Source organism: Falco rusticolus, chromosome 6 (genome assembly GCF_015220075.1).
Source record: "Falco rusticolus isolate bFalRus1 chromosome 6, bFalRus1.pri, whole genome shotgun sequence".
Taxonomy (NCBI): Eukaryota; Metazoa; Chordata; class Aves; order Falconiformes; family Falconidae; genus Falco; species Falco rusticolus.
The window spans coordinates 8,928,346-8,941,833 of record NC_051192.1 but is presented as its reverse complement, the minus strand read 5'-3'; the positions used below and the strand labels follow the sequence as shown (position 1 = coordinate 8,941,833).

Here is a 13,488-nt window from a genome sequence, read left to right as displayed (position 1 = left end):
GGTTAAAAAGGAAAAGAAAACTCCAAAAAGCCTCACTGTACTCATTAAAAATAGAACCTTCTGCAATTTCACATTATTTTTGTTAAGAATTCTAGGTGCAAATAACTTTGTCCCTCCAAAATAAATTAAAAGGAAAAGAACAAGTCAGCCATGCTCACCTGAAGATCATGGGTACTAAGTTTTACTTTTAACTTACGCTACCTGAACAATTCAAGCACAACAAAAAGGCTAAACTACAGCCAGCTGTTCAAGAACTTTTTGTTTGTACCAGCCATTAACTTCAGTATTTGTCACATTACAGAAACATTCAATAGCACCTCAAATCTCAGGAGATGTGTTTTCAGGGGGTTAAGGGGGAAATACCTCTTCCATGGCAAACCATTTAAGCAGACTGACTCAGTCAGGAGCCCTTTCTACTCCCAGACTCGGGTATCTGACTGCTGATCGTGAACTATCTCTCAAAAATTCTGTGAGGCAATTTCTGAAACGTTGAGACCTATGGTTTGGAAGAATCTGCCTTTACAGAAATATACACCAGGCTGAAATGAGACAGAGACAGATGGGAATGCTGGCTAAAGAGCTTTCAGAGTATCTCACTTCCACTTGGACTATGCCACCTAGTACCTTACTATTAATGTATTGGCATCATTAGCACAGACCATCAGCTGGTCTCGAAAGACAGACACCTCGAAGCATTCTCCTCCTTTCTTCTCCTCAAGTTAAAACAAGTCACCACGCCGATAATATAAAGCTACAGTTTACATTGTTTCTTCTGCCACCTGAGTGGTGACAGCACAAAACCAGAGAACAGCAGAAGCCGATCTGTTTGACATTTAGAACAGCCTATCCATGGAAAACTTGCTTTCGGATGTATGCTTCTGCTACTCACTTGAGTCTGTCTATTATTTGCCTCCTTTTCACTAGCAAAGGAAAACTTTGCGAAATTCAACTTTACAGTACCATACCATATCGAACCTTTACAACATTTTTCTGATTCCATTAGCTTTAGCTAGTTTATAGCCTGGGGATATCATTGTCTTACCTTATAAGTGCAATTACGTTTTTAAAGCTAAATGCCAAAGATGGTTAACAACCATTTTCTACGGTCTTGAAGACTAGAGACTGAAATGTTGACTGCCTGTCTTGCAAAAAGCTTTCAAGCTTTCCCAAAAGCAACCTTTCTGGTCTTACAATCTGCCCCAGGTTCTATTCCAAAGAGCTTTATTTCAGACACCTGCATTAAGAGCGCTTTCATGTTTGCCAGATACAGTTTTGACTTGTCAATTTAGATGTTATTGTTCCTGACAAAAATGGATTTGTCATTCTTTCTGCAGCCAGTCATCTATTACCATTCTGATTTGCATCTCTTTGTAAGGTGATCAGTTACTGTGTAAATGATCACATCTACTGTCTTAGGAAATGACACAATGTTTTAAAAGTAATTAAAAGCATTGGAAGACCAGCCATAACATTAAAAATAAATTTTAATGTTAAGTCATTTTTAGATCATTTGCTCTGACAACCAAATGTTCTGAAATTTAAAGTAGTACTATAGGGACACACAAGTGCAGATAAATCTTTATTGCCATAACTTTGTTTTTTCAAAAATGAGCATTGGGTTTTTAATAGGTCGTAGTTTTATGTCTTTATATGTACAACATTACAACTGCATATTTTAATAATAATGAAGTTAGTGATACTTTGATAACTCAACACAGTGTATTTATAAAATGAATTCTTATCAAAATACACTTTTCACTGGGATAATAAATAAAATCCTGCGAAACCCACCTACACAAAGTTAATTTTAACTCTGGTAGAACCCGATGTGGTACACAGTCCATTAACTACTATGTTTGCCCCTTTATCCCCCTACTGATGCTCATCTTCTGGGGTAAGAAAACATTATTTTCCCCTGTTGTGGTGTGACCTCATTCAACATCATCTTCAGCCAAGCACTGTGCACTTACAATTCTCTGTAAGAAGGAGAAAAACTCATTCACAATTACATAAAATTGACAGTAGGCAACTGATTATCAAGCAATGTAATTTTACACTGAACATTAAGCAGTGTAATTACCAAACAAACTGATAAATGTTAAAAATGGTAATTTATTTGACATAAGTTTTTTGGAAGTCAGTTCCACAGAAATTACGTACTGTGCAATGCCTAACAAAGCCGAACTCAGATAAATAACATCCTGTTAGCCTCAAGTGATGACCTCTGTGAGGTTTTTGGCACTGTTCTCTACGGAAACATTTTTGCTCCGTTGTTTCCCCAAACCTTTACATCTTGTGTACCTGATGCTTTTCAGTGGTCTTACTAACTATATGGACCTTAAACCAAAACGTAACCAGGCCTGAGCAGTAAAGAGAGCTGCCTGATGCACAGCATTGAGTCTCCGCTTTAGGTGAGGTAATACCATTATAGAGTACTCTTGCATTTCCAAGAAAATAAACCATACCATTTATTCTACAATAGACTTACCCGCTAGCATATTAACAACGTTACCTGCACAGTACTCAGGCTAAAACGGCAGGGCGTTTCATACACAGAGCTATGAACACTTTTATCACCAGGGAAACCCCCAAGCTTCCAAAACTGTCACGTGTTCTGGTGCTAGTTATATTTTGTGTTTATAGCTGGCCCACGAGCAACCAGCTAGCAAAAGCAACAGATTAATTCTAATGGACTTTCATAGCACTTACAGACGCTTACGGATATATAATTAAAAGAAACAACCTCAAGACCCAGCGTAAGAAATTACCGCTTTTCTGATCCCCCAACTTGTATTTGGGAAACTGGATCCGGTATCAGAGCTGCAGTCAGACATCTCTACTTCAGAAGAGCTTAGCATAAGCTATGCATGAGAGAAGTTTCGTATTTCTGTTTTACCCTGTTTGCTATTAACGCTACGTGGTATTTTTCATATACGCTTTTTAATGCCTCAGTTGAAAAAAACCTTCTTTTAATCTAACTGTACATATACAAAAAATGTATTACAAAAACCAATACTCAGACTGATGTAGTGGATAAGAGAAGTAGTTCAATTATTTTCAAATCAAAGCAACAGGGAACGTTTCACATACCTGGCTTATTGTAGGGAGCTTAGTTAGAAGCATTTGAAACACTGGTGGTGGAAGAGTCTGCTGTAGAACTTGTAGTAGCTGCTGCGGCTGTCCACACACAGCAATGGCATTGGTCAAGTGATCAACACCTTTTTCATATTCACCTGTATGACAAATCATTATGTTTTGAAATCAATCTTCTTCCACACTGTAAAGCATTTACAAAAACCACCCACCAACAGTGAATGAAATTACCGAGAATGAAACCACTTTACTTTCCTCCTCCCTTGCAGGGTCTTCTGAATACGGAGGGTTAGAAAAAAGTAAAGATTTTCCTAGGTGAATTTGACTCCCCAAAAGATCTTAGTATACAAAAACCATCTTCTATCAAAGGTAAAGAAAACTATTTTACAGCTTACCCTTCAAAAAAATTATGCTATTACCTTGAGCTAGTAGTTCCTCGCCAAGCTGAATCTCCTCAAGGAAAAACTTCTGAACTGCTTCAGCATCTTTCAGATCAGGCAACTGTAACACACACAGTAAAAATAAGTTGGCCCTTAAACAGCAGTTAATAGAGAAGTCAGCAGAAAACATTATCAACTGAAATCACACACAGCTGTACAACGGGACATTCTTTGACTATAGCCTATTAAGGAGAGATGAGATCCACCTGGCTAGAAGAGGCAGGGGGATCTTTGGCAGCAGGCTGGCCAGCTTGACAAGGTGGGCTTTAAACTGAAGGACCCAGGGGGCAGGGTCCGAGGTGGCAACGTTCACACCATCGCATCCAGCTGGGGAATAAGCCAAGCCAACGAGAGCAGCAATGTACGTTCTTTAGCTGCCTCCCATGAGGAGTAGCACAAGACCAGCCACCTCAAGTGTGCGTGTGGCTGTGGTGGATCCTCTTGCACCCCTCCTGGGAAACCTGCGTGCTCCATTACCTCTCTGAACTGCCTGTACACCGATGCACACAGCGTGGGGAATTGTTGACGCAGAAGGCTCGGACACAACTTATACGACCAACGTGATCAAGTTAGTGCCACTTTATTAAGGGATACACAGCGATTTATACTCTACAGATGCTATTAATAGACTCACAGCAATTTATACCCCCAGCTAAAAATACACATGCTACGCAGGCTTTGTTAAGTAAAAGGTGACAGGTTAAAACTACTCGTTCACACGCCTCCACCTCCCCTATGATTGGTCCCGGTGTGGTGCCCACACGCCGCTCCCTTGTGCAGCCATCCTGCTTTTTCTCATGTTTCTGTCCAACTCTTATCTCTCTGTGAATACAAAGTGTCTTTGTCTCCCTTGGCCCTGCATATGTCCTTCACAACACCTGCAGCTTGTTACAGCTCCGGCCTGCTCGGCCTGCTATTACAACAAAGTTACTTGGTCTGCATTGCTCATAACACGTCCGTTGTCTTCCAGCCACTCCACAGGGAATAAGCAGGAAGAATTAGAGATCTGTGTGCGATCACAGGGCCATGACCTCATCGTAGTGACAGAGACATGGTGGGATAGCTCACATGCCTGGAATGCCGGCATGGATGGCTACGTACTTTTTAGGAACGCCAGGCCAGCAAGGCAAGGTGGTGGGGCTGCCCTTTACGTGGAGAGCAACTGGAACGTACCGAGCTCTGCCCAGGGCAGATGCAGAACAACCAAGAGGTTATGGGTAAGGATTAAGGGGCAGGCCAACATGGGGGACACGGGACACGGGTGCGGGTGTTTGCTACAGGCCACCTGATCGGGACAAGGAAGTCAGTGAGGCTTTCTACAGACAAGTGGCGGCAGCCTCACGATAACAGCCCTGGTTCTCATGGGGGACTTCGACCACCCTGATACCTGCTGGAAAGACAGCACAGCTGGGTGCACACAGTCCAGGAGGCTCCTGCAGAGCACCGATGATAACTTTTCAACGCAGGTGGTAAAGAAGCCCACGAGGCAAGGTGTGCTGCTGGACCTTGTACAAAGAAAGGAGGACTGCTTGGGGATGTGAAGGTTGGGGGCAGCCTTGGCTGCAGTGACTGTAAGATGGTGGAGTTCAGGAACCTGCGTGGAGGAAGCAGGGCAGTAAGTAGGATTGCAACCCTGGACTTCAGGAGAGCTAACTCTGGCCTCTTCAAGGACCTACTTGGAAGAATCCTATGGGTTAGGACTCTAGAAGGTAGGGGGGGCATTCCAAGAGAGCTGGCATCTCTTCCTCCAAGCTCAAGATCAGTGCATCCCCATGAGTAGGAAATCAAGCAAAGGGGGCAGGAGACCTGCACAGATGGGAGCAAGGAGCTTCTGGCAAAACTCAAACAGAAGCAGGTAGCGTACAGAATGTGGAAAAAGGGACAGGCCACTTGGGGGGAACATAGGAACGTTGTCAGAACATGCAGGGATGTGACAAGGAAAGCTAAGGCCTGTGTGGAATTAGAGCTAGTGAGGGATGTCAAGGGCAGCAAGAAGGGCTTCTTCAAGTGCATCAGTAGGAAAAGGATGACTAGGGAAAATGCAGGCCCACTGCTGAGTAAGGTGGGTGCCCTGGTGATGAAGGATACAGAGAAGGCAGTTACTGAACGTCATCTTTGCTTCAGTCTTTACTGCCAACACCAGCCCTCGGGTTTCCCAGACTCTGGAGACAGAGAGTCTGGAGAAAGGATGACTTCCCCTTGGTCAAGGAGGATTGGGTTAAAAGATCATGAACCCATGGGCCCCGATGGGATGCACCTCCAAGTGCTGAGCGAGCTGGCAGATGTTACTGTGAAGCCACTCTCCGTCACCTTTGAAAGGTCATGGAGAACAAGAGAGGTGCCACAGTAGCAAACTACAGGCTGGTCAGCCTCACCTCCATCCCTGGAAAGGTGATGGTACAGCTCATCCTGGAGATCATCTCTAAGCATGTGGAGGAAAAGAAGGTTACAGGGAGTAGTCAGCATGGATTCACCAAAGGGAAATCATGCCTGACCTGCCTAATAGCCTTCTGTGATGGAATGACTGGCTGGGTACACGAGGGGGGAGCAGTGGATGGTGCCTACCTTGACCTCAGCAAGGCTTTTGACACTGTCTCCCATAACAGTAGGTAAGCTCAGGCAGCGTGGGCTGGATGAGGGCACAGCGAGGTGGACTGAGACCGGGCTGAAGGGCAGAGCCCGGAGGGTTGTGACCAGCGGCGCAGGGTCCAGCTGGAGGCCTGTGGCCCACAGTGTTCCCCAGGGGTCAGTGCTGGGTCCGGTCCTGTTCGACTTGCCCACCGGTGACCGGGACGCAGGGACAGAGCGTGCCCTCAGCACGTGGGCAGGTGACACGAAGCCGGGGGGAGCGGCCGATACACCCGAAGGCTGCGCCGCCCTTCAGCGAGGCCTGGGCAGGCTGGAGAGCTGGCGGAGAGGAACCTCGTGGGGTTCAGCACAGGCCAGAGCAGGGTCCTGCCCCTGGGGAGGAGCAGCCCCACGCACCCGTACGGGCTGGGGCTGACCTGCTGGGGGGCAGCTCTGCGGAGGGGACCTGGGGGTTCTGGTGGGCAGCAAGTTGCCCGTGAGCCAGCAGTGAGCCCTGGTGGCCAAGGGGCCAGCGGGACCCCAGGGTGCGTGAGGGGGAGCGTGGCCAGCAGGGGCAGGGAGGTGATCCTGCCCTTCGGCTCTGCCCTGGGGAGGCCACACCTGGGGCGCCGTGTCCAGGGCTGGGCTCCCCAGGTCAAGGGAGACTGGGAACTGCTGGGCAGGGTCCGGCGGAGGGCTACGGAGGTGATGAGGGGACTGGAGCGTCTGCCTCATGAGGAGAGGCTGAGGGAGCTGGGCCTGTTCAGCCTGGAGAGGAGAAGGCTGAGGGGGATCTTACCAATGTCTACAAAGATCTCAGGGCCGGGTGTCAAGAGGATGGGCCCAGGCTCCTTGCAGTGGAGCCCAACGACAGGACAAAGGGCAATGGGCACAAGCCAAAACACGGGCAGTTCCATCTGAATATGAGGAAGAAGTTCTTTTCCTTGAGGGTGACAGAGCGCTGGAACAGGCTGCCCAGAGGCTGTGGAGTCATCTTCTTTGGAGACATTCAAAACCTGCCTGAATGTAAACTTGTGCTACCTACTCTAGGAGAACCTAGCAGGGGGTTGGACTAGACGATCTCCAGAGGCCCCTCAACCATTCTGTGATTCTGTGACACTGTTAACACTGAAACTGGTAAAAAAAACCCCAAACGCAAAAAAAACCCAATTAAAAGTGTCACCACTGAGCTAAACGTACACAGAATGTTTCTGAAAATCAGACTCAGGTCTTGTATCATAACATCGCAAATCTGTAGAGAGACAGAGCCTGAAATACCTCTACTCAGTTTATTAAGTGCACAATTTTGTAGCAAATATAAATTTTAAGGTGCATTATGTTTATCACAACTGTATTTCTTACAATTGGTTAAGATAAACCTATCTTATCTTCCAAGATCCACTGGTGATAAAGAAAGAGAAATCACAGGCTTACAGCAAAAAAAATATCAAGTTCAGTTTTAGGTGTACCACTTCAATGATTTTTAAGTCTGGAAAGTCCTTGCATATACTACAAAGAGAAAAACACCATCAAAACACACAGTAAATGTACTTTCTAGTACAAGGCCTCTATCTGACACAGCAAAAGGAACAACCATTTCATATGGTTATTTGTGAGTATTAAAAAAATTAAAGAGTGCGTATTTGCAGAAATGTTTGTAATGCTGGAATCAAAACAGATCTTTAAACAAATCTTACAAATAATACAGATGAAACGTCTTTTAAAATAGCACTGCATTATTGAACACAGTATTACCTTGGAAAGCCCTGCTCTCTCTTTGGCAAGCTTCTGTTTCCTCCTTCCTGTAAAAATAAAAATGTCTTACATTTTTAATTTGCATTTAAAAAGCCTTCAGATTATACTTCAAAACCAGGAACAAATCAAAGTTATCTTTCAAATAAAAAACCTGGTAATATATTCCAAATATTGAAGTCTGAACACAAGACTGCAACCCACTCTCTGCAACAGAGTATAGTTTAGAGGTCTAGCGAGGGCTGGCAGTGGCACAGCAATTCAAAATGGCAATTGTGCTGCTGGCTACAGTAAACACCACCTGTGCAGGACCTGCAGCAGCGCACACCCCACGCACTAGAGGCATGGAGAAGGAAAGAGAATTAAGAGTAACGCAGGACTTCTCTATGTGATTTCTAACAATGATAAACCACCAAACTGCCTACAAGCCAACACTGTCTCATTATGAACTATGTGGTGCACCACCAACAGGAACCTCAGCAGGCTACAATAAGTACGTAAGTGTATTTTCCCAGCTGCCTGGTAGCAAAGACTTGGGAACTAGTTAAATAGGTGGCAGTATCTCACCACCCCACAGCAAAGCATAAGTTTCTGAAATCTGAGGAAAGCAAGCATCTACAGATGGAACATTCACAGGTTTAACTGCCCAACCTAGAGGCATAAAGTTGGTCTGCAACATAAAGTTATATCACTCCAGCAAAACTAGTGTAATTATAATGAGCTATAGCTTGCTTTTAATGCAATTGGGCAGGTATAAAGTTATTTTATAGCAGCAGCTCTTCATACAAGAAAGAATAATTACGGTTATACTGCTCACTTCCTTAGAATAATCATTTTTGTAAGTCACCAGTTCATCAACTGAAATAGTTACACCAATATAACTTTTAAACACAGCCTATGGTTAAACAACTGCACTCTCACTGTCTGTCCTCCGTGCCTGCCCAGTGAACATCCATGTTGACAAAGAACGGTCACACAGCCCTGGTTTTTCTTTTGAGACAACACTGCAAGCTGGAAATACTTCCAAATAAGACTAGCAGTTTTAATGGCAATGAGTTAAAAATGTGCAATTGTCCAGATGATGAAGACATTCAGGAATACTATTTCCTACTAGTGATAATGTAACGTGAAATTAATGGACAATATAAAGGAAGTTCACATTCTCACTACACAGATCACTCTTTTACTTTCTAAAATACCTTCATTACCCTTAGCACCCGAATTTCTGTAAGTTACTGACCCGTGTATGTTATTTTACAACACCATATACAGGAAAATGCATCTTATAGACCTGTAGGATACTATACTTCTATCATTACGGTTGTATGCAGTATCAAAGAAGAATTCATCTCTTGAAAGTTGGTGCCTTCGATTAGCTCACTCCAAGTTCTCTGAAGCATTCATTTGCACAAAACTTTAAACTGCACTACTACACAAACCAGTTTTGCTACTAAATAAAATCCTAAACATTAAATAAAGAAAAGGGGGTGGGAGGGAGCAGGAAGAAAGAGTAGCATCTGGAATGTTCCCCTATCAAAGCAAGCCACATTGCAACTGTAGTGAAACATTCAGTGAAATGGTCAATCAAGAGTACAAAGAGTAACAGCTTAATATTTGTACATCAGTACCAGGAGAAAATGGTGTTTTCTTGGTGTGACAATGACATCTTCTAAAATACTACAACAGGTTATCACTCACTGGGCTAAGCATTCAGAGGTAAAGGGAAAAAAAAAAGACATGCTGGTAACTGTAACTATTTAATAAAAGCTTTTGCCCACTGATAAAACACATATAAAATCATGTACTTTAATCTGAAAATAGTAAAGGAATGTGAAGAATCACCAAGATTTAAAAACTGAACACTGATCTACAGAATCTTTCAACTGATTACTGTGCAATTTTTCTTCCTCTCCTTAATATATTTTTACAGGTCGCTTTAAAAGTCCACTAGCTAAAATAATTACAAAAACCAAGTAGCTCTAAAGGATATCTACAATTCTTCCCATAGGGGTTGGTAACAGTAGTTGTAAAGTATCTCTGCAACAGCCAAAAGTGTTCCAGTTGTTAAGAGGACAAAAAAATAGCAAAAAGTGATGGCTTGCCAAGTGGGGGTGGTGGTGGGAGATACCTAAAAAAAAACCCCCCAAAATTTTCTGGTTTCCCCCAGGGACCTCCAAGAAAATGAAACCCTTCCGTCTTTTCTAAAGACATTATCATATTTTAAGAAGGGGTAGGGGCAGTAGAAGGAATCTTAGCTGACACAGAAATGCACATGCATCCATTCAAAACAGAAAGCTAACTGCAGCTCCCAAACTGCACGTGACTTGCAGGTCCTTCAGGGACAGCTCCTGTACATGGGCAGTTAAGTTTCAAATGTGAACCAACAGACAACCTGTCGTGCTGCTAAGGGTTGCAAAAGTCCCTGAGTTACCCCAGCAGCTTCACAACCAGCCCCACAAACAGGCAGAACGACCAAAAAGCCGTTTGCATCTTCAGGTCCCACCCCCGAAGCCTGCCTGCTGCTCTGCTCTCCCGCAGCTGCCCGGGCAGAGGGTGCTCTGGGGCAAAGTTCAGCACGGTCAGAAATGCTGGCTGTCTCCGGATGAAGAGCTCAACATCCACACTTGCATAGGGAACAGTTCCATCCTATACATTCCTTCAAAAACACGAACAGTGAACACATCTAAAATCTTATCACCCTTAAATATAGCTGTGGAAGCTAAGTAGCTCCAGATGTTTATAGCTTTGTTATCTTTTGGTCCCAAGATTAAACATGGACTTGCCCCTAAACTAGCAACACCAAAGCCTAAAAAAACCACAAAACCTGCTAAATAAATAAGATTAAGACATCTGGAAAACCAAAGTCCAGCAGTTTTTCAAGCCTCCCAGGAAATCACCATTTTTTCCCCCCAGAAACCTGAATCTGGTCACCTCCTTTTTATGATGGGTAAACTTTGGTCCTAACACAGCCCAAAGAGATGTACAATGTAACCGGGGTGGCAAAAAAATACTGGTTCTAATCAGCATGTCAGCTTGACCAAATAAGCCAGGCAATCCACTGACATGTCAGATCTCCTGTCCTTCCCCAGTTTTGGTGACACTGCATCTTAGAAGTTGAAAAACAATCTTACCCTAAGAACACTGGTGGAAAAGATCTGCTCTGAAGGCATTTTCTGCAAGTTTTTCATCAAATACCTCCACTATTGCCCGAGAAACGGTATACCTTCATGTAAAAAACTGCACTGGCTTCCGCATCAGACCGTTTTTGGTCAAGTATTTTACAGCCCAAGCCTTACTAGCCATCAGTAAAAACGTAATAATCAGATCACTGGCACCTCTACGGAAGCATCCACAGTAAAGAAGTACAGTACTAAAAAATAAAAATAAAACCAAATTCCTTAATATTACGTAAAGCCTTACAACTAAAAGCGTATCATGTCCAAGGATCGTTAAGTCACACAGTGATGTCCTCCAAATGACAACAGCCATTCCCTAACAAACCACACTGGTTTTTTTCTACTCTAAAGAAAATGTTAATTCTTAATCAGAGCAAGTCTAAGGTTTATTCAGACCATTACTGGAGAGCTCAGGTAATGAAAACAATGGGATGCAAAAGTAATTTTCAGTGCTTCTGCAAAAATCTAATGTAATCCGGCATTTCCTCTACCACATCTTTAATGTCATAGAAAGAATGTGGTTGATTATACTGCCAAAAATCGAGTTTGCTTGTGCAAGACAAGCACAGACCAGTTTACTGTGCTAAAAATTCCCCATGAATGACTTCCAGGGCAGGGCAAAAAGTACTTGGAAAATGCACAACAAGCGTGTCTAAGATCCTACATACATGAGCAAGGGCCTGAAGATGAAGTATTTGAAAGATAAAATTTGCTGTGGATGAGCCCACAGAAAGCGGAACTACTACACTGTTAAGCGTCAATACTGGTCGCTCAGGAAATTCCATCCATTAGGACAGAATCAAACTGTTTTAAGTTATGTTTAAACATCATCAGGTGAATGCTTATTAACCCATCTAGTTATTGATTCTTCCATCCATGAAACTGCCAACCATGTTACGATTACTCACTGGGAAAGTTTACCTTAATGGTAATTCCTTATCTTCAGATTAGTTATCAAAGGAATATTATACATACTGCCGTGACAGAAACAACCCGGGAACAAATATCTGCCTATTTCTCATGAATCCTTCGAGTACCTTGGATGACTTCGACTACCTCGAGTACTCGTGGCTACAGTCACATGCAAACCCTTTGCTCATTGTTAAAACAAATAAATGTTGAAGATGTGAAATAACGCAGAGCCACGGGAGAAGAGCTCTACATTTTGGATGAATCAACAGTTTTCTCTGGCATTCATTCTTATCCTGGAAGCCAATAACAGAGCTGCCAGGAGGGTTAAGAATGCAGCAGGTGAAACAGGCGAGGGCTGCTGCCATGGCACAGCCACAACCTCCCTGCAAGAGATCGCGCGCTGCTATCTGCTCGCCTTCCAGAAGCAAAAAAAGAATCAGCGTCACCACGTCAAGGCAGCGGCGACAGCGGTGCGGCCGGGCAGGACAACGGGATTTACAGAAAAAGAGGCCAAGTACTGCCACGCCAAGGTGCTGGCGCGGAAGCCAGAGGTCACCCAGCACCCAGGCCGGCCGCGGAGCGCGGGCTGCGGCCAGCCCCGGCCCCCGCGCTGGGTGAGGCGGTGGCGAGCGGCAAGGAGCGGCCGGAGCTCCCGGCCCGGCCGCAGCCTCCCGCGCCTTCCCCCCCCCGCCGGTACCCGCGGCCAGGGCCGTGCCCCCGCAGGGAGGGGAGCGGGAAGGCCGCGATGCGGCGGCGGCGGGGAGCGGGGGTTGGGGGAGGGGCGCTGCGGGCCCACCACGTGCCGCCCTGCCGGCTCCTGCGGCGGCGGCGCGGACACTCACGCTCCCGCAGCCGGTTCTTAAAATTCGGGTCGCTCCTTCTCTTGCGGTCGAAGTAGATGCAGTAGCCGATGAAAAGGGCCCCGCAGAGGCCCGCCGCGATGGCGCTGGTCTTGCCCACCATCATCGTGCCCGGCGCCCAGGTCCCGCCGCGCCGCCGCCGCCGCCCCCTCCCGCCGCGCGGCCGGCGCCGAGCTCCGCAGGCACCTTGGGGCGAGCGGGCGGGCAGAAAGGACCCCGCCTCGCTTCCGCTGACGTCATCAGCCAGCGCCGGCTCGGGGTGGCTCCGCCAGTGCCTGCGGCGGCACCAGCCCTCCCCGGCGAGGTCCGGTCTCGTCGGGGGGGCATGCGGGGGTCCCCCCTGCCCCCCCGCCGGGACCGGACCTTGCCGAGTGCTCGGACTCAGAGGGCCCCGCCGGGCAGCCCGGCCGTAACGCCACTGCGCCAGCATCAGCTTTTCACCACCCAAAAGTCTTGTAAAACTGAAGCTTAACAGTTAAATAAAAAACAAACCAAACCAGAAAAAACCAGCCTAACCCCAGAAAAACATATTTTCATGTCCTCACAGGCTTAAGTCTGCAGCAGCCACTTTTTCAGGAGTTGGACACAGCAATGGAATGGTGCAGTGGCCATGCGGCCGCAACGGACATGTGCCCAACACGGGGAATATGAACACCCACAGCTGTACTAGCAAACAAAATTTATGAC

The 13,488-nt window shown here is 45.7% G+C and overlaps 1 protein-coding gene and 1 non-coding gene across 2 annotated transcripts; both read right to left on the bottom strand.

The window, feature by feature from the left end:
• Positions 1 to 1,552: 1,552 nt before the first annotated feature.
• Positions 1,553 to 13,018, bottom strand: TOMM20 (translocase of outer mitochondrial membrane 20). Its single transcript, XM_037391097.1, has 5 exons — positions 12,784 to 13,018; positions 7,857 to 7,903; positions 3,513 to 3,594; positions 3,091 to 3,233; positions 1,553 to 1,976 (listed from the first exon to the last, which is right to left on the bottom strand). The coding sequence occupies exons 1-5, from the start codon at positions 12,905 to 12,907 to the stop codon at positions 1,932 to 1,934; spliced, it is 441 nt and encodes a 146-aa protein (XP_037246994.1). The 5' UTR covers positions 12,908 to 13,018; the 3' UTR covers positions 1,553 to 1,931.
• Positions 12,143 to 12,277, bottom strand: LOC119150614. The gene has a single exon (XR_005105155.1). It is a non-coding gene; the product is annotated as a small nucleolar RNA SNORA14 (small nucleolar RNA).
• Positions 13,019 to 13,488: the final 470 nt, after the last annotated feature.

Coding starts and splice junctions, on each gene's coding strand:
- TOMM20 (XM_037391097.1), bottom strand. CDS start 12,907: ATGATGGTGGGCAAGACCAGCGCCATCGCGGCGGGCCTCTGCGGGGCC. Junction 7,904..12,783: donor TAAGAACCGGCTGCGGGAGC/GTGAGTGTCCGC, acceptor TTATTTTTACAG/GAAGGAGGAAACAGAAGCTT. Junction 3,595..7,856: donor AGAGAGCAGGGCTTTCCAAG/GTAATACTGTGT, acceptor TGTGTGTTACAG/TTGCCTGATCTGAAAGATGC.